Genomic DNA, 26340 nt, shown 5'->3' with positions numbered 1-26340 from the left:
GTGCAATTAAACGACTGCTTTGAACAAATGTCATTTGAACATAGCAGTCAGGCTACTGCTTCTTTGTTTTGAGCCAAAGAAAAAAAAAAAAAAAAAATTTTTTTGTTTATAAAATAATTGCGTTAATCGCGCGATAAAATTTCTAACGCCGTTAAATTTGGTTTGCGTTAACGCCGTTAATAACGCGTTTAACGGACAGCTCTAATATATATATATACATATTTAAGTTAACAAATAAGCTAGTAATTCAGAACAAGCAGGGTTATCATCGGCAGACCAAAGAGAGAGAGAGCGATTAGAGAGAGCAGGTAGGCCTGCCTCTACCAATCAGCTCATCCCCCTTATCAGTTCCCATCAAAGGGAGGCCTTGCCCAACCGTTTCCCTTTGATGGGAACTGATAAGGGGGATGAGCTGATTGGTAGAGGCAGGCCTAGTTGCTCCACAATCAAGTCTATTGGAATCCAGTACAAGGGGCTTTACATAAAGGCCTCTTTATGCAAAGCTCCTCGTATCAAAAAAAAATACCCCTTTGTAAAAAGTAAGAGTAACAAGTAACTTGCTCATGGCAAGAGAATCAGGATAACCCAACGATGTTCCAAGCACTTGGACGGCACGCCTCTTCCAACTTTTCTCCCTTTCTTCCACTAGCTCTTCTTTGCAGGACACACCTGAGTCAGGATGAGACTGATCGTGTTCTTGATGATGTCCGGGGGCGGGTGGATATTGTGGGGGCTATGATGGGCTAAGGTCATCTCCCAGGCGTCCACAAACACAACAGCCAGGCCCATGAACATGTTCCTGAGAACCCTGCCGAGCTGCAGCGAGAACCAGTCGCTGTGGTTCAGGCTGTACTCCTTGTCCAGGGCCCTTAAGTTAGGTGAGCGGATGATCACCAGGGTGCCGGGGCCCCGGACCAGGAGCCGTTCCAGCGCCCGGCGGATGTGCCGCATGCGGCGTATGTATACCTCCACGGGGTAGGGGCTGAAGTGGGCCCAGAGGCTGAGGGCCACCACGGTGTTGGGGCCTCCAGGCAAGCGGTCCAGCTCGTTGGCCACGTAGCGGAGCTCGCTGGCGATGATGGTGGGGAAGCCGATGGGTACGTTGTGACAGCGGTAATTCAACAGGATGTTGTGTTGACAGTCCACCGCCATGAAGGGCCCTGCCGTCGATGTGCTGCGCAGGTTGAACTCTTTGGTTTGTAGGAGAGACAGAATGAACGAGCACATTGGAAATGATCAATGGGACATGAGGAATGGCCACAGAATCGTTGGCACAGAGAGAAGGGTGTCGGTGCTCACCTGGTACAAACGCTCTGAGGTACTCAAACCACTGCCTCATCGTGGAGTCTCCGTACATATTCATCACCTTGCCAGTCAGGCACTGGGTGATCGATTTGGCGTCAAACTGGCGAACAGGTGTTCCATCGAATAACCTCCAGGAGCCTTTGTAGTAATACCCAGAAGGATTGTACTGGACCGGCCCTGGCTCGATGCTGCGGTTTCGTAACTCTGGGTCATCTAGGATATGAGAATGACACAAATGTCACAAGATGAAATACATACAAGTGGGCACCACCACCACATAAGCAACCTCCTCCATTAAGCGTAGCAATGATTGTGTACCTATCTTCTTTGGAAGTACATCTATCCGATCAGGTCCTGACGCATGGATGACAACTTTGATGTTTACACGGCTGTGAGTAATAAAAACAAACAAGGATAAAGAACATTTCCAAAGTTATAAATGAAGGATAAAGCAGGGTTCAGCGCCTGACCTCTGAAAGAGCAGCGCTTCTTTGTTGGTGACGAGGTCCTTCTTGTAGCCTCCCTTGAAATGGTTGATCCTGGTGTCACAGCTCAGCCGCTTGGGCTTCATGCAGTACCAGGGCTCCCCGGTGTGGAGGTCTGTGTAGTTGCACAGCGGCTCCTGCGGCCGATTGTGCGGCAGGCACATGTTGCACACGGTGTTCTCAGACAGCTTGCCCGAGCGAAACAGACTCCGGAAGAAGAAGCGGTCGGACCGCTGCTCCCGGAGCCGCTGCAGCACGGCCACCGCCTCGCTGGAGTGCACCATGGTGATCGTCACCTGGGCCGGACCCTCCCACAGCAGGGGGAACAGCGCAGAGTAGGAGCCGTTGAGGTGGTCAACCACCGTGCCCGCCACTCCTGCCCCCAGCTTCGGGGAGTGCAGCCGTGCCACCAGGAAGTCCCCCCCGTAGTGCTTGGGACGGCCCTGGAAGTCCTGCATCTGGACCAGGGCCTCAAGCTGGTCCCCCACACGCCGCTCCCTCCCGCCCTTGGAGGGCAGAATGGCGAACAGGCTGTGGACGGGGTCACTGGTCTGGTTGAGGGACGTGGGGGCGGGGGGCTTGGGCCAGACGATGGCGTCGAGGAGGGCGCGGTCCTCCAGGGCTTCGTCGGGGGTGGGCTCCAGGTGGCTGCAGATGGTGTGGTTCTTGTACGGAGGGAGGGGTCCCTTCTGGGCTAAGGCAGGGTGGCTGCTGTTCTGGGGCTGAAAATGCATAGACGCGGTGTTCTGAGGAGGGCGAGAAGGGAGGTCCGGTTTAAAGTGAGGCTGACTGTGGCATTGGATAGTTGTCTTGATAACTAAGGCACAAAACAATATATATATACATAAACTCAGCACAAAAAGTAAGGAAATTTGTTTGGTTGATTATTTCTCTGTGGTACTAATGCTTTTTGGCAATAAATCTCATTCCGTTGGAAAGCCTGTTTAGTTCCCTATTTGATTTCAAGATTTATGGTAGCACTTTATATTAAGATACACATATTCACCATTAACTAGGTGCTTACCCATTAGTAACATACTGGCCCTTTTTAGTCATTATTAGACACATATTAATACCTTATTCTATCTAACCTTATTTTACCCTTACTACATTAATTAAGATTTCACCAAATATAACCTCCTAATTACTGTCTAATTACTGTAAATAAAGCCGTTATAGGATATGAGTAACAATGATAATAACCAAGGCATCATTGGGGCCCTGTAAAGGGCCAATAGCACAAGAACAGTCATTCCCTCTTATTGCTTTGAATTAGTATAGTCTATTCTTATGGAATACAACGCAAAACTACAAGTGGTAATATTACCTGTATTAACTATTAATTAAGTCTTAATAGACTTAATTAATAGTTAATAGTCTTGTCATCTATAATTTGTTTATAATTTATAATTTAATCTATAAACAAACTATAATTTATTCTTAATTTTCATTGCTATTTGCAATGTATATCGAATTGTAAATATAACCCACTATACTAAGAGATGTCCACTTCTTACTTTCATTTTATTGTATTGTATTGCATTTATTTATTTATTTATAATCTTTAGTTAGCTTGTATGGTATTTATATTTATATTGTATGGAGCACCTGGAACAACAATGGAACAACAATTTCCCCCCGGGGATCAATAAAGAATTTCTGATTCTGATCTGATTCTGATCTGGTCACCCTAGACAGTAGGGATGTGTCGGTCGCGACTGATTCGTTACAACGAACGAATCCCGAACGTGAACGACAAGAACTGGTTCCCCAAAACAAGAAGAACTGGTTCTTTGATTCTTTTTTTTAACATAAACCAAACATATGGTCACGTAAATAAAATATACAAACGAACAGAGCTCCGTCTCCCCGCGACTTCCATTGATTGAGTCTACAACTTTCTCAAAGATTCAGCCAATGAGAGGTAGCAATGGTGTTGGAATGGCACCTGGGTAAACCAATGACAAGGCGGTACCGTCGAATATGCGCGCTTTCTCTGTCTGACGTATCTTGGGTCATACCATTCGACTCATATATCCCCCTACATTTTTTCGAAAATAGACTTGACCTCCATCTGTTTATTGGATAAACGCATTTCCCAATCCCAGGAGTCTTTGCTCCATTCTACGTCAATTTAAGAACAAACAAAGAAATTAAACTGCAGTTCGTATTTTTTATTTATGACCATGCAAGTTCTGTAATGCCTGAACAATGAAGAATTAAATGTAAAATAAAATAAAATTATTAATGTAAAACCATGAATGAAATATAGAGAGTAAGCAAGTGGTATAAATATTGGTGGGACGATCACCATACTAAATAGCAGGCATCTCCAAACGGCGGACTGCGGTCTTGACGGTCCTATCCGGACCCATGACCAATTATAAAAAAAAGTTTTTTTATTTTTTATTTTTTTTTAAGATGTAATCTGACGTAACGAACGAATCAAAACGAACGAATCAAATAAACGAATCGTTATAGTGAACTGAACTGAAAGAACTAGTTCCCGGAAAAGAATCATTTTGCCCATCCCTACTAGACAGGCATGTCTAGGGTGACCATGTCATGTCTGTCTGTGCGCTCCGAACGTTTGTTCTCCACGGCAGATAACATCGTTAACAAAAAGAGAGCCGCACCTGATCCGGATCATGTTGATAGACTGGTTTTCCTAGCTAACAAATTAAAGGAATTAATTTATTGACATTATAGGCGTTACTCTTGCTGCCGTCTCCTGTTTAGTTGGCAGGTTATTTTTGCGCTGTGAAGTTCTAATTCAGTTTTCTTTTTCGCTCATTGCATAGCCAATTTTCTTGTTATGCATAGTGGCATTTCATATTGATTAGTTGATAGACTATTTCCAAGGTTATGGTTCGATATCTGTTCCAACTTAATTTTTCTCAAAAGTGTCAGGCCTACTCTGCATAACGCGTTGAGTGCCCTAAAAAGTGCTATAAATTAAAAGAATGGCGTTTATTAAGGTGTATTTTGTATGTATATTCAGTAGGGCCAGCAGCAAGTTGCAATACAAATATAATTAAGGAAAGCAAATTGGATTATTCGACCTAAAAGCCCACTGATTCACTAGGGAATTGTAGTATTAAGCTAAATGTCACTTGGTAACACACCCAATATGACCAATGCAACACTAACCTCCAGAGTGAGAATGTTGCGCAACAGGAAGATGAGACCAGAGAGTGCGAGGAGAAAGAAGATGAGGGCACGCCTGGACAGAAGTCGACTCACGGGGTCCCCCTTCGGTTGCCCAGTGTTAGCTGCCGCTTCTTGTTTATCGGTCAACATGGTGGTTGTGATGGTTGTAGGGTTAGAGCCTGTTTATGTGTCCAAATAAACAGGAAGTGCTGCTAGATGGTTTTGTTACCTGTCAATGACATCAGGGCCCATTAGCACAACATTTTTCTTTCAAATTCAGGTTGGGAATCATTTGAATATTGGTACATTCAACCGTGCTCTGTGACCAAGTTTCTTTTGTTGAGTAGCATTGACAAATTCATAATCTTAATATTATTTTAATATCATATTTAATGCATTTGCCATGTTTGAGTTTTTGGGTGAAGTAGTGGATTGTTTTGTGATCCAAGAATTTCTATGAAAGCAATATAACTCTTGGCCTCCCCTTGGATTTCTGTCACTGGTAAACAAACCCCCCAGTTATGAGCCCGACCCAAGCACGTTCCGTCCTTTATCTTATTTCAAGATCTCATGAAACGTAACTAGGTAGCCTTCTCCAACATTCAGGTTGAGAGCCCTTACCCCCCTCGGTCTCTTTCGTAGTATTACTATTTTGTGCACAATTCAGTGTTAAGTTTCATCCTGATTGTAAAGATCAGGGGCCGTATTCACAAAGGATCTTAGGGCTTAAAGTAGGTCCTAACTGGCGAATTTATGAGTAACTCCTAAAAATAATGGGCGTGACACTCTTACATTTTGGACTCCTAACTTTTATTACTAAGAGCAATTCACAAAGTATTTTAGGCCTCAAAGTAGCACCTAAGTCTAGGAGAGCTTAAAAGTCCTCAAGAGGACTCCCCACTCAGTAATACCTATTCACAAAGAATCGTAAAATGGCTGGAGACAATGGAAGACTGTGTTAATGAAGAGATATAGGCTAAATCGTGAGGGTATTAAACTTGTTGTGGAGTTGGTGCGGGATGCAATAACATCCCCGACAAACAGGAATAATCCGATTAGTCCCGAAATAAAATGTTTGGCAACACTACGTTATTTAGCAACAGGGAAAATGCAACTTTGCAATGCCGACGATTTAGGAATATCGCAACCATCAGTCAGCCGTGCCATAAACCAAACTATCAACGCGCACTCTAGACCACATATCATCCAACAGTTTATCCGGTTTCCTTTGGACATTCAACAATTACACAGGAGGATCAAAGCCAACTTCATGGCAGTTGCAGGTATGCCAGGTGTTGTCGGTGCTATTGACGAGACGCACGTAAAAATAGTGTTTGTCAATAGGAAGAAGGTGCATTCCATCAACACGCAGGTTGTTTTTGATGCAAATTTTAACATAGCCTGCTGGATGTTGTTGCAAAGTGGCCTGGAGCTACCCATGATTCGCGCATTTAAATGGAGAGCGGTCTGAGGCAGCTTTTTGAGAGGCACCATGTAGGAGTTGGGTGTCACTTGCTGGGTGACAGTGGCTATCCCTGCAAGACGTGGCTCTTGACACCCTACCTCAATCCACAACCGGGAGCACAGTTAAAGTATAACATGTAAGTGATTGCACAGATTACGCTCAGTCCTATGCGTATAACCAGGGCCGTAGCACCAAATCCTGGGCCCCTATACTATAGGTACTGATGGGCCCCCCTGCGCCAGGTTGTTGACGGGGGTGGGGGGGTAAAAAAAAAAAAGGTAAAATGTTTTTTTTTTTTTTTTTTTTTTATTGTTTACCGTTTTCCTCCATATACGTTAGAGCACACAAACATACACGAAATGTTGTGGAGAGAGGAATTGGGCAGATGAAACGTTTCATGTCCTCCACGGCTAAATACGCCTCAGCCCTCGACATTAACGGTTGCCGCTTGCCCGGGGCAGGTAAACTCTGTGATCGTGCATATAAAATGTGACGTGTAGTTGCCCGTTCGGGCAAGTGATTTTTTTTCTTTGAAAATACACTAAATTGACAAAATAAACGTCCTATATCGCGGAAGCGGAGCTTTCTACAGCGCTGTGCTGCGGTTTTCGGCCAAACAGAAAAGAAGAATCGTAACAATAATTTCCCCCGTCACCTCCGGGCTCCGGCGTACGACAACCGCTACAAATAAGTCACGTTATGTTCCTTCAGCCTCCGAAAACTGGCCAAGTGCCGGGTAAATGTAACGCAAATAAAAGAAAGACACCTGAAAACGAGACCCCGGGCCCGTCGGGATACGAAACTAAAAGGCAAAGGAACTTTTTAATAAGTTGGATTGAGAATTTTCCGTGGGTCCGTCATGACAAGGAAAAGGACGAGATGTTTTGCTTTACCTGCCGGGAGTTTCCGACAAAAGCAGACACGTAAGTAGAAACACAATTCACTATCCCCTTCCTATTTTAACAATAGCCTATTTAATTAGGGCGAGTTTTATCGGGAGTAACGTCACATTAGTGTCTGTCTGTCTGCCTGCGCACTGTTCAATTGTGATGAAAGAGAAATGAGTCCTCCAGTAAATAGGACGCACCTTAGCTACGACTTGGCAACGGGAGGTATTCTAGTCCGCTCAGCAATGAGCCGGAGAGCTAACGTTATGCATTGTACATAATCATAATTCGAAATTCGTCCCAGCCTTTATACCACAGATTCTCTAGGCGGGTCTATAGCACATAACCGCCTTGTCCGATTACAGTTTAATTCATATTTCACAATTTATCAGCTCTCGTTTTGAAGACCGAATCACCGCGCCATTCGTTTCAATGGGAATCGCGACGGTCTATACTTTCAACATAAAGTGTACAGATATTTATAATTTGAAATTCGTCCCAGCCTTTATACCACAGACTATACTATAGGGTCTATATCATATAAGTAAGGGATAATGCAGGGCCGGCGCCATAGGCATAGGCGAACTTAGCGACAGTAGCCGCGTTTACATGGCAGATCTATGCCGCATAGAAATCTATGCGGCATAGATCTGTTCCTAAAATGTGTTCCGAATGTACTGTATACATGGCAGTAACAAAAGTGTCCGTTATGTCTCTCCCGCACACCTGACACGTCTCTGGACCGGCGGCGACATAATGAGTGTCTTATCACTATCGGGGATTTTAAATTTGATTTTAATGAAAGCACAGCAGGAGAGAGCTTTTCTCTGCCTGCTCCTTCAATTAAGGAGGAGGAGGACAGCGCAGCAACGTAAATTTCTCGTCAGATCTTTATATTTACCCTATGCTCCGCCGCAAACAAGAGGAATTTGGATGCGAGTCCGCAGCCAAGACTGGTGGGAGAGAGTGGTCTTACGGGAATTTAGTGACCAGGAATCCTCGAAGGTCCAATTGCGCACTACTGCAGCTGCCATCTCTCTAAGTTAAGAAGTATTTTAACGTTCACCCTGCAAAAGTACTAGTAGTAGCCTACTAATTTACAGTTATCTCGGACGCGCGCGGACACCTCATTAATAAACACCCATGTCCCGTCGCTTAGCAACCGGACACGCTTACCGGACTACTTTTACGGAGTGATAACAAAGACGTGAATCAGGCAATAAATCCACTTTCCTTGACAGCGGTGAAGTTCGGTGTGCTTAAAAGTACCGACGGAGCTCAGTGAACTACTGCGGCTGCTCTAAGTTAAACCCCAATCTATGCGGAATAAGTGTATACATGGCGATTTAAAATGGACTACACCACCTATTCTATTCGGCATAGAATCTATGCCGAACAGATAATTGTATTCCGAATGAGGCGTATACATGACCATTTTCTATGCCGCATAGAAATCTATGCGGCATAGATGTGTCCATGTAAACGCGGCTACTGTGTACCAACGTAGTTATCACACATTTTATACTTCACTGTGTGACTGGGTTGTTACAATTACAGTAAAGGAATTATATTCTATATATAAAAAACAACTGCCCATTTACTGTCATACATTCTGATGGGTCACAGACTTCAGTGTAAAACTGTAACCATTTAGTTCAATCTTATTTTTTGTCAAGGCTTAATTATTAACCATGTTGATGTTCTTATTGCAGTACATCCTCTCTATATATTGGCACAAAGTCCTTCCGGCACAATATTTTAGAGGCTCATGGCAAGAGCAAAAGGCACGAGCACTGTGCCGTTGCCGCCAGAGGAACAGAAGCACCCATGCCAGCTGTCATCGAAGGACTGCAAAAGATGGATGACGCTCTGCGTCTAAAAATGACGAACATTATGCATGCAGCATATTATGTAGCAAAACAAGAAGTGCCCTTTACCCACTTTTCATCCCTTAATGGCCTGATCAACAGGACTGGAGGAAGTCTTCCAGGCTGTTACCAGTCTGACAAAGCCTGTGCTAGGTATGCAACAGCACTTATTACCAACGTTTCCAATCCTTCTTGGCTTAACATTTATTTACTAAACAAAGAATGTCATCCCATGTAAAATAAAATACACTTCTGTCCAATTTTCAGGTTCATCGTAGACATTTACGATGTGGAGAGGGAAAAGTTGCTGGATAAAATTAAAAAAGCCATATACTTTTCAATTCTCATTGATGGGGCAACAGACAGCGCTACATTAGAGAATGAACTCATTTATGTTCGCTTTCTAGCAACGGATGGGCCAGTCAATGCCTACTTGTCTATCCAAGACGTTAAACATGGCAATGCAAATGGCATCCTGGATGCCATCCATGCAGGTACTATAGGGATTAAATGAAATACTGCTGATGAATCGAAATTTCTCCTTTTAAGCTATCTGTTTCATAAAATACCTTTGTATATGAAATATGCTAATCAAATAAAATTGCCTTGCATAATGTTTATCTAATGATTTACATTTTTCTTTTTTGTTCAGCTTTTGAGGAAGCTGGCATTATTGATTGGAAGGAGAAATTAGTTGGGTTTGGCAGCGATGGGGCAGCTGTGAATGTGGGCTGCAGAAATGGCGTTGCAGCGCTTCTGCAGAAGGAACTCAACCACCCCCTCATCTCAATCCACTGTGTTGCCCATAGATTAGAGCTTGGCATCGTAAAGGCAATTAAAACCCACAAAAAGATGGAGCAAATGCAGACAATGCTAAAAAACCTGTACGATCAGTACCACTACTCCCCCAAGGCTGTCAGAGAGCTCAGAATGATTGCAGAGGCACTTGAAGAAAAGGTGTTGAAGCCATCAAATCTACATGGCGCCCGCTGGCTTCCCTATGTGCATCGTGCAATCAAGGTCAGAATTTTAGTAAATTATTAAACATAACCTGTTGAGTTAATCCTCTTGTTTATAATTTGACCAATAGAAAATGGTGCAATACAGTAATGATAATATCTTTTACAGATTGTGTGTGACAGCTATCCTGTACTGATTGCACATTTTGAAGACATGGCGTCTGTGGAGAGGTTCCCTAAGCCTTCAGCTGCAGTTCTCGGCAGGGCCAAACAGGTCCTTTCCTACCTGAAAAGATGCGATAATTTGCTCTTCCCCCACTTCATGTGTGATGTTTTTAACCACCTTGCCACCTTGAGCAAAATGTTTCAAAAAGATGACCTGACTGTGTGTCAGGCAGTTGAGAGCCAGGAGGCCTGTTTCTGGGAACTCACTTCATTGAGGGTAGACATGGGTCCCCAAATGGCCAAGGTCAACCAGGCCATAAAGGAGACTGGCGTGTATAAAGGAGTGAGGTTCCAGAATCCAACCCACAACACGCTTGAAGCAGAGAGGATCGAGGTGATTGGTAAGAAAAAATGATGTGTGTGATTTGGATTGATTAATGAACCTTTACAGTAAATAAGTAATGATTATCATTAACATTTCCTGTTAACAGATTTGATCATCAATCATTTGGAAGAGAGGCTGAAGGATCTGCAGCAAGGAGGCATGGTTGCAAAGTTTAGGGCTTTTGACCCATCGTCCTGGCCAGCATGCAACCGTGCTGACCCAGTTGAAAATGAGAGGTTCAGGCAGTGTGGTGTCGATGAGATGAGGGAGATGGCCACGTTCTATCAGGAGCTATTGAGAAAAGCTGGCATTGAAGTCGATGAGGTTTTAGCTGAGTACAACCACTACAAGATCTTTGCCAAGGGACGAGCAGCAGTGCCGATGAGGGAGCTCTTCATGAGTGTCTTGCAGTCAGGTGTGAATATAGAGTGTAGAATGTGTGACAGATTAGTAAAGTGCCAAATCATATAATTTATCTTAGGAGACTTTTCATATAGAGCAGTTCAACACTGTTCATCTTTAAATATTATTTTAAAAAACAAGTGGGAGTCAGGTGTGTGACAAATGTTTTGAGACAAGTTGTTTAGTATTTTCTATGGTTCATTTCTTTTAATTTTTATGAAATTCTCATTTCTGTGTTTCAGAGGAAAGGCGAGAACGCTTCAAGAGCTTGGCCCCCCTCATGGAGGTGTACCTGATCCTGCCAGTAAACACGGCAGTGTGTGAGCGGGGCTTTTCTACAATGAAGAGAGTGAAGACTGACTGGAGGTCGAGTCTTTCCTCTCTTCAGCTGCAGAGACTGATGTTCCTGTCAGTGGAGGGCCCCCCACTGGATAAGTTTAATGCCGAAGCTGCAGTTCACAGGTGGTGGACAACCTGCCAAAGACAGCGTCGGCCAGGGTTCAACCCCTGGGAGTATAGGCAGGGCTCAGAGAATGAAACGGAAATTTGAAGCCCTAGTCCACAATTCCGTTTTGCCAAAGTTAATCTACACTGTTCATTGTCTTTTTGTATTTTTTTTCCATCACAAACGGTTATGTATTTTAAGTAAAGACCGCGAGTTCAAGCTGGTCTCACCATGCTAGGTTTCCTCGGTTCAGAGAATGAAATACATTTTGAGGCCCTTTCTTCTGTTGGGCTGACAGGTGGTTTGACAGCTTTGCAGACCATAATTGTTATGTTTTGTATTTGTATTTACATTATAATAAATTATTATAAAATCAAACAAATACCTGTTTTATACATTTTCTTAATAGGCCGACGTTTTCCATTTTGGGCAAGTACATTTTGCCATCGGGCAAGTAAAACAATACAGCCACTTGTCCTTCGGGCAAGTGGCTTAAAATGCTTAATGTCAAGGCCTGCGCCTCACCCCAGAGAGGGCAAGCACAGTCATCACTGTATGTGCATTCTACACAACCTCTGCAAGCGGAGGGACATTCTACAGCCAGACGATAATGATGACGACGACGATGAAGAGGACGATGACCACGATGTTGATGGCGATTAACATGACAATGAATTTGGCCGTGTGGAACCGAGTGGACTGGGATTTAGGGATCACTTTGTGAATACACATTTTAGGTAAACACCCTGGCACAAATCAGTGAACACACATTTGCGTAGTTCATAACATTTATTTTCTTTCAATTTTTCAATTGTACGTATTTTTATTGTTTGCTTTCTCTCCCTCTCTCTCTCTCTCTCTCGAACGTGCAGGCTACAACGTCATTAGTCGGCACAAACTTGTCATCATGCGTGTATTCTGCTAACTGCACTATAACTACTTAATAGGAATTCATTTCTAGACTAGGCTATTTCCTTGTTTTTCTGTGATTTAGTGGGCTCGTCTGAACAACCAATCACCGAACTGACCGCTAATAAACTTGTGCACGAGAATTGACGTAAACCATAGCAACGGTGCGTCACTCTTAGGTCACTCTTTGTGATTCATCCTTAGTAAGAGTAGGTCTCAGCGGGGGGAATGCCAGCAACCGGAAGGGGAGGAGTCGCGGCCAAATCCGACGCTAGGCAATAGACGCTGTCCACTTCCGTTCAGCCAGACTACTTATTTATAGATCGTTCTTTTGGTATGTTTTCAACAAGGTTGGTTAAGCACAGTAGAAGGAGACCTTGGAGACTCTATGCATTTATATTTCAATAACAGTATAAAATCAAATAGAGATTACCTTAGTCTTACATGAAGAAGAAAAAATTCATCAGATGCTGATCTGCTGCTGGAGGGAGCCGGCCACTTGCGTTCTTCTTCCTTTCCTACTTCTTTGTCGTCTCGCTCTGCCTTACGTGTTCTTATAGTAGTTGTACTTGATATCCGACATTCATCAGGAGGATTAAGTAGGCGTGTGCATCAACACGCCTACTCCACATCACCTCGTCGACCTCACCCTTCAACACATACCAGGTGTGCCACTCTCCGTTGGGGACTTATTCATGCAGTCGCATTGGAGCTTATTGAATGTCAGTTTTTGCCCATAGAAGGCAAATCCGTAAAACATAGACCATTAAACAATAGTCCCGGACCTCGGAGATGATCAGAACAGCCGGTCAGGTGAAATTGATTGATCGACAGAATAGCAATAGTCTTATTTTATATGCCAGAGACCTGCGTGCAGTTGTTAGATTGCACGTAACATCTTTGCATATTTAGTCTTCTTTTTCTCGACTATCCAGCATTCTCTCAGCATTCCCTTAATTAATGGCATCTGTGCGCAAAGACAGGTGGGATTTCCGACGCTCCTTTTACAGTAAACCACTTCACAATGAATGTTCAAATAACCCCCAGAGTTCAGTGCCCATCAGTCCCAACATTTAGAAACAGAAACGTCCAAGCGTGATTTGGGTCAGTGGGGATTTTGGGAGAGACTGGTGAAGGGCCTATGTCTTGTGCCAAAGATCCACAGCGAATGAGGGTCGACTATCACCAATGGCGAATGTCAGTGTAGGACACTAAAGCGCATGAAACTAAGAAATAATCACATTAATTAATTTAAGTACAATGATAATAGTAATGACATTTCTATTAATGACCTCATGTCGGAATGGCGGGACATTTGAAAAAAAGTAAAGTACCTCAACTCTGACAATGGATACAGAAATAGTCGGAGTGGTCAGTCCGCCAATAGAGAAGAGTAACAACAAACATGAGGAGAGGAATTCAGCAGCAATTGGTTTCCCTTGGGCAAGTCATAACTGTTCTTTCATTGAAGTTATCATTGGCTATTTTAACTTCTATCCGTAGACAAAGAAATAGAGAAATCACAATGTACAAAGCGGTAGCAAGGGAACTACGAGGAGGACGTTGAGTGCCTTACGTATGGGAGAGCACAATAGGATAATGACGTTACACGTTGATGTCGGCAGGGTTTCTATGGCCGGTCTTTCTCCGGAAATCGGAAAGACTGTCAGTCCTGTGTGTTCAAAAATCACTACGTCACAGCTGCTTAGTAAAGTGTGTTTCCATCTCCCATTTTGCGAATTTACTCTTTCACATTTCTCAAAAACCTCCTCAAGCGAGCGGATAAACCTTTTTGCGAATTAGAGGATTTTAATGCGAATTTTGGTGTTTCCATCACCGTTTACTGATTCGATACTTTAAAGTTTGCATAAAATCAGGGGGATGGAAACGCACCTAATGTCAGGCTGGGGCTATATCGGAATGGAAGGTGGTCCCCGCTGGACCGCTGGCTCTGCGACTACTTACCAATCCATGTGACCGGATGCTGTCGTCCCTCTCAGTGGCTCAGGATCCCTGCTGTTTCCTTCTTCTGATAAACCTGTGTTGTAGGGTGGTGGATTTGCCTTGCAATGTGGTGATTCTACCTCTTTACCAACCCCACTAACTATTTCCCTTGCTGTCTTTTCTCTCTGCCTCCATAGCTCTCCATCTATTCTGAACAATGGCAATACTATACTATCCCTTTCCCTTTTCACTAGGGCCTTCTTTCCTTTTTTCTTATGCTTGTAGTTTATCAATACTTCCATCTCCCCACACAGTACTGAATCGAACGTTCCCTCTTTGGCCATATTGTGCCTGATTAGCTATTCCGTCCCCCATTTTTCTGAGATCTCCTTTATCTCAGCTCTATTTAACACATATTTTTCAACCCAATATTTCTACTGATGTTGACAGCATGGTTGTTGTCACATACAAAAGTCATACGTCTTCGCAATCCCCAGATGACCAGACCACAAATGCTCATGCGCTAACTCCAACGCATGACGCCTACGGTAACACAATCTGGTGGACTGTGTTCCAATCCTCACTGGTTTTCAATTTCCCACTACCTGGCCTTGCAACGCAGGTGCGCATTAACACTCCTTCCTCCATCAAGAAGGACTGTTGTCTACCAGACACACTAGCATCACTGCTCACAGCAGCAAAACAACTAGCTAACGAGGAATCACTCTGCTGAGCAGCAATCAGGTCCTGACGTGTCAATGGGAGCGGCACGTCAGCAAACTTGGGATTTACGAGCTTCCGCTGAACACACTTTTTGGTGGAATCACACCCCTCGCCACTAGATGGCCACACATCCTCCGCTAAGGCCTCACCAAACACAGAGTCACCCAGCTCCAGGTCCTTCTTCTTCAAACCCTGAGCCCTGTTCACAGCACACACAGGAAAAACATCTGGGTGACTTTTAACCAATTCCTCAGAGACAGATACAGGCACAGGTGTGTTGACAACCTCTAGGACTGGGTACACTCTGCCACCAGCAATATCATTCCCCATAATGAAATCAACCCCGTCAACAGGGAAACTTGGACGAACAGCCACAGAGAAGAAACCAGTCACTAGACCTGATTTTACATGCACCTTATGCAAAGGCGCGGGCACAAATCCCATTTCGATACCCCTCACAATAGCACTCGAGTTACAGGCAGATACATCGTTCAACGGCAATATATCAGACAAGATAAAGGATTGAGAACCCCCCGTGTTATCTTAACTGGGCGTTGATCAGACACCTCTCCAGAGAAGGACACAAAGCTTAAAGCACTTATCCGCTCTCCTCAGAGAGTCATTTTGGTCATGACAAGACACCGTCTTAATCAACCCCACTCCTTTAGTCCTCTGAGCCGTAGTTTTCGCCTCCTCCTTTCGCCTCAACAAAAAACATTGGCTCATGACGTGGCCAGGTTTCTTGCAATACCGACACACCTCGGCCACCTTAGATGGCAGCGGGTGTGTCTGAAATGCCCGTCGGTCATCCACCCTGGACGCCGACCCACGAGGTGAGGGAAAATCGCCTCTGGAATATGCCTCTGGACCAACAACAATGTTTTTATGCGTCAACGACAATTCGTCAGCAAGCACTGCAGCTTGCTGAAGTGTAGTCACTTTTTGCTCGTTTAAGTTAATGACGGTGCGTTCGGGCATGCAATCTTTAAATTGTTCAATCAAAATTAACTCACGCAAGGAGGCTAACTCATCGACCTTACACGCTGAACACCAGCGATCAAAAATAATTCCCATCTCTCGAGAAAAATCGACATATGTCTGAGTCTGGGTTTTCTTTAAGTTGCGAAAACGTTGTCTGTACGCTTCGGGAACAAGCTCATATACACGCAAGACAGCGGTTTTCACTTTCTCGTAAACCAAACTATCTTCGATTGAAAGAGCGGCGCACGCCTCCTGAGCCTTACCAGTGAGCTTACATTGCAACAGAATAGCCCACCTATCATCCGGCCAATGCAGGGCACGGGCAATCCGCTCAAAGGCAGTAAAATATGTTTCTACCTCAGTCTCACGGAAAATGGGAACGACACATGTTTACTGACATTGAACGCGGCATTGGAGTCGGAAGACAATGAAACGTTACCTAATGCGTGACTACCCTGCAATTCCAGCTGGCGCAGTCTAAAGGCTGACTCTACCTCTAGATTTTTCATCGACAACTGGAATGACCTGTCTCTCTCTCTTTCCTCCTTCACCTCTCTACGGATAGCCGCCGCCTCCTCTAGGCGAAGACGGGCTAAACGCAGCTTAAAGCACGCCTGTAACGTCGGACTAGACGGAGGAGCAGAACCGCTTCCAGAACCCACCGAACAATCACTATCAGGGTCCTCTACCACAGGACCCCCAAGCTTGACAGTGCCACCAGTCCTGGAAATGGCTCCACCCCTCGGGTCGAGACCCACGTTGCCATGTTTACTGTCAGCGTCGCCCCCAGCCTCACCCCCGTCACCGGCTCCTCCGAAGAGTGGGACGTCATCCTCCGGAAGCACCTGGGGCCTCATGTACTAAGGTTGCGTACGCACAAAAACGTGGCGTACGTCCTTTTCCACGCTCACGTTCAGATGTACAAAACGTGAAATGACCGTAAAAATGTGTGGTCCCCACGCCAGCTCCAGAGCTGTCGTACGCACGTTTCTACAGCTATTGTTCCTTTGGCGACACTTAGAGGTGACGCTGGGAAACTGGGAAAAAAGGTGAAAACCATGACTCCTCAGAGTGATTTGCACATCATAGACACACTAATGAACGATTAGCACACCTTGCAATTATATGGGTGGCTATAAAAGCATGCGCAATGGATGAAGAAAATTGTTTTAAAAATGGCTGCGTTAGCGTTGTTAGAGGACATCGCAAATGGTCAAATCCGAAGGGAACGTATATTTAGGGAACGCGAGAACTTACTCGCAAATGATGATGATTGGCTCATGAGCCGATTTCGTTTCCCCAGGCCAGTATTACTGGAGCTGTGCGCAGAGCTGCGGCCGGCCCTAGAGCGCCACACAGCCAGGAGCCAGGGGTTGTCCGTGCCCACACAGGTGCTGACCACGCTGGGGTTCCTGGCAACAGGGGCCTTCCAGCGGGAGCTGGCCGATCGGTCAGGAGTGTGCCAGTCCACCCTGAGCCGAGCCATGCCAGCTGTGTGGGACGGAATCATCATCATATGAGATTAATATGAGTCCAGACCGGCCTCATATGCATTAATGCATTAATATGAGATAATTAATGCATTCAAAGCCGAGCCACGCCGCCTTGCCCTGTGAATTCAGTTGCAGCGCAAATATAGCAACAAATACGTTACATTCTTAACCCAGCAGCGGTGTTGTTCAGGTACTGATTAAATGGGTTTGTTAACCATGCGTAATAGTATGGCTCCATGAGTATGCGCACACGTTCTATGTGTTCTTCATCTCTGGGCACTGCGTCCCTTTATGTTTTGCAGCGGTTGCATTTGTTCTCTGTTAAAATACATGGTTAATGTATTATTTTGGAGTTAATAAATTTGAAAAAAAAAACAGGAACACCACTAGTTTCTGGCTACGCCACTGCTGTCACCGATCAAAGCGGCCACTCTCAAATCGAAGGGGGAGAGTTCCCCCACTCCCGTCCCCCCTCCTGTTGCGGTCACGCTTCGGCGGTGGGCAGAAACCCTCCGCTTCACCTCCACCTTGAGGTCTGACCACTTTTTTTTAATTTCAGAGTGTGTGCGCTGCTGAGACCCCACTGCATTGACGGCCTCGCAAACACGCTCCCACTCACTTCTCTTTTGTTTTGCATTTATCCCTGTTGACAGGGTTCCAAATAGCATATGCTTGCGCATTTCTATCTCGTGGAGCAAAATCTCGAGCTCGGACTCCGTGAAGTTTCGTTTTTTGCCTCTGTTCATGGTGCCAGGTGATCGGATTAAGAGGTGAATCTCAGGTCCAGAGGCCTATTTAAATGAAATTGCATATTTAAATGAGGGCGTGGACAGGGAGGAGTTTGGCAGCTCGGCATATGCGCTCAATTCCACGTTGATTGAGATGTACAAAAGAAACGTGCTTGGATCCATGCGTTCGCACACTTTGATACATCTGAATTTATTTTTGTGCGTAAGACAGTTTCTGGGTTTTGGCGTACGCCAAGTTTCAGTATGAAATCCACGCAAGTCTTAGTACATGAGGCCCCTGGGACGTAGGCAAGCTGAGTATTTGCTGTCTGATCAACGCAGACAGCAGAGCTGCCTTGTACTCAGCCTTCCCTAATGCACTGGGAATAGAGAGGTCATAATGTCCGGCGATCAGGCGCAAGTCTGCTTTTCTGCAGCTTTCAACATTTTCTAACGTGGGCTCCGCCACAAACGCGTCTAAATCAAAATTAGACATAGCCACAACTAATCAACCGCATCTACAACTAACAAAATAAATAAACAGTTAGTCCCTAACCAACTAACTATGATCACCTGGTTATCCTGATCTTTCCAAAGAGCACTAACTACTCCCCTAGTGGGATGAGGGCCACTTCCATCTTCAGCTGCTTACCGGCTTCATTGCTCGCTCCACCGGGGTACACAGCGCGTCGCCCCCCCCCCCTCCCCTAATCAACCAGGCGATCCACCCTTTACCTATGCGGCGACCAAAGAGAACATGACACAATTAATAAAAAACATAATACAATAATACAAATAGAAAACGAATTTAAAACCTACCGTCCAAAGGCACGAGCCCCCATGTCACATACAAATGTATTTAACTAAACTATAAATGTACACAGCCTACACTGAATAGGGATGGCGTGACCTCAGCCCGTACAGCAGGTGCCAAAGCACAGGTCCCGGTAGTAGAAAGGATCCAAAGCAAACACGTTTTGTAAAGTGAATAATAATATTTATTGACTGGAAAGGGATAAGGGCAAGGGAGAACAAAACAGGAACAACAGTAAGACAAACAAGCACTAAACAACAGACATGGGGGACTCGAGTCACATGACTTGACTCGAGTCAGACTCGAGTCGCAAATTTGAGGACTTGAGACTTGCTTGACAAACACTGATAAAAGACTCGACTTGACTTTGACTTGGTCTTCATGACTTGAGACTTGAATTAGACTTGAGACAGATGACTCGAAATGACTTTTCTAAAGTTAGATTATAGGTTGGATATGTGATTTGCGATACGCCAGCAGATTTTGAAAAGACGCAACTCAAATGGTCCTACCCCCTCTCCTTCAACGCTGACTCTGACTCCACCCATTCCAAGTACATGGACGCGCAATCACACAAGAGCGCGAACACAGATGCGCGAGAGTGGGCCAGGGCAGGCTAGCTAGGTTGGAGTTTAGGGTTGTATTCTAGCGCTAGGTCCAAATGTGGATTAGCTAGTAAACTAGCTCCAGTAGCTACCGCAGGATAACAGCAAACAGAAGCTTGCTCTGGGTCACGAGCTTTGAGTACGTGCACGAAGAGGTCACGCGCTGGGGGAGGGGGAGTGCAGTACGACCGTTTGATTGACGTACTTACTGTCCAATGCCACTTGGTGTTTCTGAAAATCATTGGCAGGAGTTTTTCGAGCCCTGCCCGTTCCACAGATGATTAACTTGTTTAATTTTCATGTCAGTAGGCTACTTCTAACTCAGTGGTTGTAAGTGTCTTTTTGTCAAGGTGGAGGTACGAGTTATAGCAGTCCCTGCATCAAGTGCACCTGTTGAACGTGTGTTCAGCCATGGTGGGGTGATAATGTGACCGCATCATTCAGAACTCAGTGAAAAGTACTGTCAAATTATTTTTTTTGCAAATGCAATGCATTGTAAGTCGATGTATTTTGCGAGGCAGCAGGATTGCTACCAGCTTTCAGCTTTCTTGTGTATTACTATTTCCCCTTCCTACAGTATGTGTATGTGATATTACTTTTAAAATATTATTTTTTTTCATGTCTGATGCCATGTGTTCCAAATAATATTCTACATGTAGGGAGATTGAGTGATTGACTTGAACTGTTGTCGTATACAGCTACCTAGAGGTTATATTTGATTCTGTTCATAGGTTGGAGGTAATGATCATAAAAAACATTTTCAAACTTTGCAAATAATGGTTTTGGAATGTTTTGAATAGTTTGAGTTATTGTTATTGTTAAGACATTGTTATTGTTAATGTTGAAATAAAACTCAACTTATGAACCACTCTCTTTACCGATTTTTAAATGTGGAAACTGGGTTAGATCATCAGATTTTTGTATGACTTGACTTGTGACTTGCTTGACCTGAGCAATGACTTGACTTGTGACTTGCTTGATTCTCACCACAGTGACTTGGGACTTGCTTGAGACTTGAAGGTTATGACTTGAGACTTGCCTGTGACTTGCACATGAATGACTTACCCCCACCTCTGCTATAGGTCAATAACAATAACCCACTCAGCTTGATAATACAAACTAGTACCACACAAGCAAATGACTATCGCCAGGGAAATGTAACTTGCCGGGCAAGACCAGCAAGACAACATAATGAAGGCTAAAGAGCCTAGAAACAATGGCATGAAAGCCTACAAATGCGACCGGTAGTGTCCAAATCAATGGCGTAGTGCCCAAACACGATACAACCAGTATCAACCGTGGGCTTAGAGCCAAGTGGTGTGGGAGAGCACAGGCTTTATCCTCCCGCCCCTTTTGATTGTAATTGCTGTCAGCTGTTGTCACCATTGGGCCTGCAGGATACTCTACAGGGAGGGGCGGGGGTAACTGAGCAGAGGGGGGGGAAAAGAAAAGGGATTAAATTCCTCATACAAAATAACTACCTATACCAACCTGGTGTTAACATTGAACGGAATACGATAATAATGATGAGCCAATCCACCTACGTAACAGTTGTTTACCTATGTATGCCGGTTTTCCTGCTTAAACATATGACCTTATTATTATTTTTTAATTTTATTGGCCATTTTACATAGCACTTCTGACTAATACCGCCCCAAGAGGCGCTTTTTCAGAAAATACAAGAATAAACCTTCTGACTTGGCAGGCCCTCTCATCAGAGAGGGTATTATCAGTGTAAACTATCAATAACAGTTCAGGATAACAGAAATCACCTTGACAATAGGAACCCCTGTGTGAAGAAGGTGTTTGTGGATTATAGTTCAGAATTTAACACCATAGTCCCCTCTAGACTCGAAAGCAAGCTCAGGGGCCGAGGGGGTTTGACATATTTCATCAACACTGTTACAACCCACCTGTCAAGGGGATAGTGGGGGAGGTCAGGGATGTAAAAGGCTGGGTTATGGAAGGTAGATGAGCAAGTGGTTGGTGAATAACAATGAACTGGAAACAACAGATGATGGTGAAAGTGTGTTTACTCAGCCATCAGAGAACAGGGGCCCGTTTCAGAAAGCAGGTTCAACAAACTCTAAGTTAAAACCTTAACTCTAGGTTGACCAACTCTGAGCTGTAAAACTCAGACAGGTGATAACGCTTAGTTCAATCAACTCTGAGTCAAGGTAACTCTAGCTGTGTTCGAAATCGTTCCCTATACACTCGTTCCCTATTCCCTATATAGTGTACATTATATAGTGCACTATATAGGGAATAGGGAACGAGAATTCGGACACTACGCTGAACATTTCTAAACGTCATTTGCGTCAGTAAATGCGCCGTGTATTTGTGTGACGTGATGCGCCGACATCATCTAAACAAACCGGACTGGAGGTTGTATTGATGTTGAATGTTACATTTCCTTGTTCAAGTTTTTTCAAATTAATTTTGAATGTTAAATATTCTATGTTAAATCCCAAATAAATTGTTGACATTTCTAAACACAAGCCGGAGACATTAAATGCATTCGTTTTCGCGGTTATTCAGCTTCTTCTTCTCCCCTGGAAAAATACAACCGCATTGCATTGTGGTATACGGGAGTAACATGTAGGGAACATCGTATGTACCCTATTTGAAGTCCACTATATAGTGCCCTATATAGTGGACCACTGAGAATTCGAACACCCTACAAAATGGCGTGCGCCCTATTTAGTGCACTACATCCATGATAGGGAACGATTTCGAACACAGCTTCTGAGTGAAGCTCGTGCATGAGGATATAAAAAGCCCTCATCAATGGAACACAGATAACATGATTCACCATGGCAACAAGTACTAACAAGCCTCGATCCTCCTACTTCTCCCCAGCGGAGTTGCAAATCTTAATGACTGCATATGCAGAAAGCGAGCATATCTTTTTACTAAAAAGCAATACTATGGCAGCAGCCAAAAAGCGGGAGCTCGCGTGGAAAAAAAATAGCTGACCGAGTCAGAGTAGCCTATTTGAGAAAAAGAAAATGTTTTCTCTTGAATGTTCCACTTATTCAACCATTATATTCCATATGTGTGTTTGTGCGCACAGGTGCAACCCAACAGGCCCCAAACGGACTTGGCTGCAACTAAAAATGAAATATAAAAATTCAAATCAATAAGGTATAATTTAAGTACAAGCAATTGTGATGTTGTTTAGCCTGCCCTCATTTAACAGCATTTAGTGGCTGCATTGAACATGTGATATATATTTAAGTAATTAGGGAAATCTGCTAAACAAAGAAAAATCCCAACACTGCCAGTATTTAAAATTGTCTATATGAAAGCAACACCTAAATGCCTTTTATACATACAAGTCTCCAAATTTGTGTTTTCTGGTTATCTTAAACTTTGACCTCCATTATAGCCAACAGAAAAAAGGCAGAGTCAGTTAGAAATGATTGAAGCATATCATGTCTCTAACAGCTCTTCCATCTCGTGCATCAGCAGGGGGGTCAGGATTATTATCTGGATCATTGGGGGAAAGAGTAGGACATTGTTCTCCTCTAATAGTGGCAATGTTGTGGAGAACCAAACATGCCACTATAATGTCACAAGCCCTTTCCGGGGTGACCCTGAGCCTACGAAGGCACTGGAACCGGGCCTTGAGTATGCCGATGGTCATCTCCACTCTGGCTCGTGTCCTGCAGTGAGCCAAGTTGTAGTGTTGCTGTGGGCAGGGGTCAGGGTCAGGGTAAGGGATCAGCAGATAGCCCTGACAGGGGTACCCTCTGTCTCCGAATAGATAACCATCAAACTCTCCTATGATAATACAAGATACACTTTATTGTTTCAGTTATAATAGGAGGAAACAAAATATTGATCATAGGATATAACTATATACTGGATATATAAACTATATATATAAACTCACCACGGGCAAATCTCAGTGTAGACTCACGAAACATTCGTGAGTCATACACAGACCCAGGCCACTTCGCTTCCACATTATTTATCATGTGGGCTGCGTCACATATGATCTTCACAGTGGAGAACAGTAATTAGCTGTATAGTGAAGCATATTTCATTTGGAATGTTAAAGGCTACTATTTAGGCCTACCTGTACATTAATGCTGTGGACAGATTTCCTATTCACATAATCTCCTTCATTTATGGAAGGAGCTATGATAGGAATGTGAGTGCCATCTATGCAGCCAATCACACCTGGAAACCCTAAAATATATCAAATTGACTGATTAGTGCTTCAAGTCTCAAAGCTTTATGACATGAATTAATTACTGCTTAGACTGATACCTGCAATTCTGTGGAACTCTTCTTTGAGAAGTCTGGTGGGTCTGTGACTTGGGAACACTACAAACGTGCATAGTAGCCGTTTCAGTGCAAGTGTCACATTAAAGGGAGCCCGACAGACAGTTTCCTTGGACACATGCTCTGCATCACTGCATCACCGTTGGCAAAAAAACGAAGTGTAATACAAAGAATTTGCTTGGAACTGAGCGTGTCCACGATGTGTCATGTGAGCGATGTGAGGGCTGAGAATATTGTTTATATTAATTATTGATGATGCAGAGAAACGGAAACGCTCAAACAGGTAGCTACTCATCAGGGAATGATAAAACATCCAAGTATCTGCGCCTCGACATCAACTGGCTCTTCAATAAAAGGACACTCCATGTCTGCCACTGACTTCAGTCTGCAGGCTTCAACTTAAGAGCAGGAGAAACTCGGGGTTAGTTGAAGAAAACCTGCCAGCGAGCAGGTTAGGTTCACGGAGTATGTTACCAGGGTAACTGACTCAGAGTAAAGCTGAACTGGCTTTGTGAAACTGAAAAACAAGAGTTTCCCTCATCTCAGGGTTAACTAACTCAGAGTTTTCACTAAACCTGCTTTCTGAAACGGGCCCCAGGTGAACATAAAATGCAAAACAAGTACGACACCACAAGACACGCAACAGGGTCTTGGAACTCGTCTATTGCCAAAGAAAAGAACCATACAAAACAGCTAAAAAGGAAGGCAAAGCTGCTATGTAGACCATACGTGGAGTTACCTTCTCCAACCTAAACTAATCCAAAAGTACAGTTGGCAACGACACTCCTTACCTATGTTTTCAAACAGAAAGAACAGCACTACATGTTTCAAATATAGAGGTCCGGTCTTACCTGTCCGCAAGGTGGCAGCAAAGCAATGACAAAAGGATCAGGCTAACAGGAAGACACGGTTCACTATAGACACAGGTAGGGGAGAGAGGGATATAGATATAGATATAGATAGAGGGAGAGGGAGAGGGAGAGAGATATTAGGGCTTTCAAGCGATTAAAATATTTAATCACGATTAATCTCATTAATGCCATAGTTAACTCACGATTAATCTTTTTCTTTTTTTCTATGCTAAATATCCCTTGAATTCTTCGTCCTATTCTTTTTTCTCATTTAAATGCTCTTATCAACATGGAGAAGTGCATCGGCTTGCCTTGTGCAAATGTTTTTTTTATTGATAACAACATTGGCATATACTGATCAAAACAGGACGGTACAAAGACAAAGCCTATAATGCAATTTAACGATGAACATAAAAAGATATGCCTTGAACATAGTAGTCAGGCTACTTCTTCTATGTTTTGAGGCCAAAAAAAAGTTCTTTTTTAAATCATAATTTGCGTTAATCGCGCGTTACAAAAATTAACGCTGTTAAAATTGGTTTGCGTTAACGCCGTTAATAACGCGTTTAACTGGCAGCTCTAATATATAAATATATATGTATTTGTATGTATTAAAGATCTAGCAATTCAAAACACAAGCCCGGTTATCATCGGCAGACCAAAGGGAGACAGCGATCCAAGAAAACCGTTTTTAACGGTTGGGCAAGGCCTCCCCTTGCTGGGAACTCATAATGTGGATGAGCTAATTGGTAGAGGCAGGATGACGATGAAAGTGGATAATGGAATGGCACCTTCACATGATGACTCAAATCGGTTTGTCAACTGGGGTGAAGAATAATAGTGGCGAGGGTGTCGATGATACTGCGTTCAATCTCCAATGTCCTGAGCCTACCTGTAGGCATCCTTAAGGATTGTGCTCAACGCCTACCTGCTCCACAATCAGGTCTATTTGAATCCAGCACATGGGGCTTTACATAAAGCAAAGCTCCTCGTATAAAAAAAAATACCCCTTTGTAAAAAGTAAGAGTAACAAGTAACTTGTTGATGGCAAGAGAATCAGGATAACCCAACGATGTTGCAAGCACTAGGACGGCACGCCTCTTCCAACTTTCCTTCTTTCTTTGCCACTAGCTCTTCTTCTTTGCAGGACACACCTGAGTCAGGATGAGACTGATCATGTTCTTGATGATGTCCGGGTGCGGGTGGATATTGTGGGGGCTATGATGGGCTAGGGTCATCTCCCAGGCGTCCACAAACACAACAGCCAGGCCCATGAACATGTTCCTGAGAATCCTGTCGAGCTGCAGCGAGAACCAGTCGCTGTGGTTCAGGCTCATCTCCTTGTCCAGGGCCCTTAAGTTAGCCGAGCGGATGACCACCAGGGTGCCGGGGCCCCGGGCCAGGAGCCGTTCAAGCGCCCGGCGGATGTGCCGCATGCGGCGTATGTAGACCTCCACGGGGAAGGGGCTGAAGTGGGCCCAGAGGC

General features: G+C 44.2%; 2 protein-coding genes across 5 annotated transcripts; one reads left to right on the top strand and one right to left on the bottom strand.

Moving 5' to 3' along the window:
- Window positions 1-103: 103 nt before the first annotated feature.
- On the bottom strand, window positions 104-12949 carry LOC115532262 (NXPE family member 3-like). Of its 3 annotated transcripts, XM_030341923.1 has the most exons (6): window positions 12859-12949; window positions 4941-5169; window positions 1776-2536; window positions 1624-1694; window positions 1300-1518; window positions 104-1190 (listed from the first exon to the last, which is right to left on the bottom strand). In XM_030341923.1, exons 2-6 carry the CDS (start codon window positions 5088-5090, stop codon window positions 646-648), a joined length of 1746 nt encoding a protein of 581 aa, XP_030197783.1. In that variant the 5' UTR covers window positions 5091-5169; window positions 12859-12949; the 3' UTR covers window positions 104-645. The 3 variants fall into 3 exon arrangements, with proteins under 3 accessions (XP_030197783.1, XP_030197784.1, XP_030197785.1); XM_030341924.1 differs by lacking the exon at window positions 12859-12949 and having other exon boundaries at window positions 4941-5172; XM_030341925.1 differs by lacking the exon at window positions 12859-12949 and having other exon boundaries at window positions 1776-2512.
- LOC115532254 (zinc finger protein 862-like) lies at window positions 8672-11894 on the top strand. 2 transcript variants are annotated; one of them, XM_030341906.1, is made up of 6 exons: window positions 8672-9313; window positions 9428-9654; window positions 9813-10180; window positions 10289-10685; window positions 10776-11084; window positions 11314-11894. In XM_030341906.1, exons 1-6 carry the CDS (start codon window positions 9120-9122, stop codon window positions 11619-11621), a joined length of 1803 nt encoding a protein of 600 aa, XP_030197766.1. In that variant the 5' UTR covers window positions 8672-9119; the 3' UTR covers window positions 11622-11894. The 2 variants fall into 2 exon arrangements, with proteins under 2 accessions (XP_030197766.1, XP_030197768.1); XM_030341908.1 differs by lacking the exon at window positions 10776-11084.
- Window positions 12950-26340: the final 13391 nt, after the last annotated feature.

Source organism: Gadus morhua, chromosome 19 (assembly GCF_902167405.1).
Source record: "Gadus morhua chromosome 19, gadMor3.0, whole genome shotgun sequence".
In the NCBI taxonomy this organism is placed as follows: Eukaryota; Metazoa; Chordata; class Actinopteri; order Gadiformes; family Gadidae; genus Gadus; species Gadus morhua.
The sequence above is the reverse complement of the archived record's forward strand: the minus strand, read 5'-3'. Positions and strand labels throughout refer to the sequence as shown.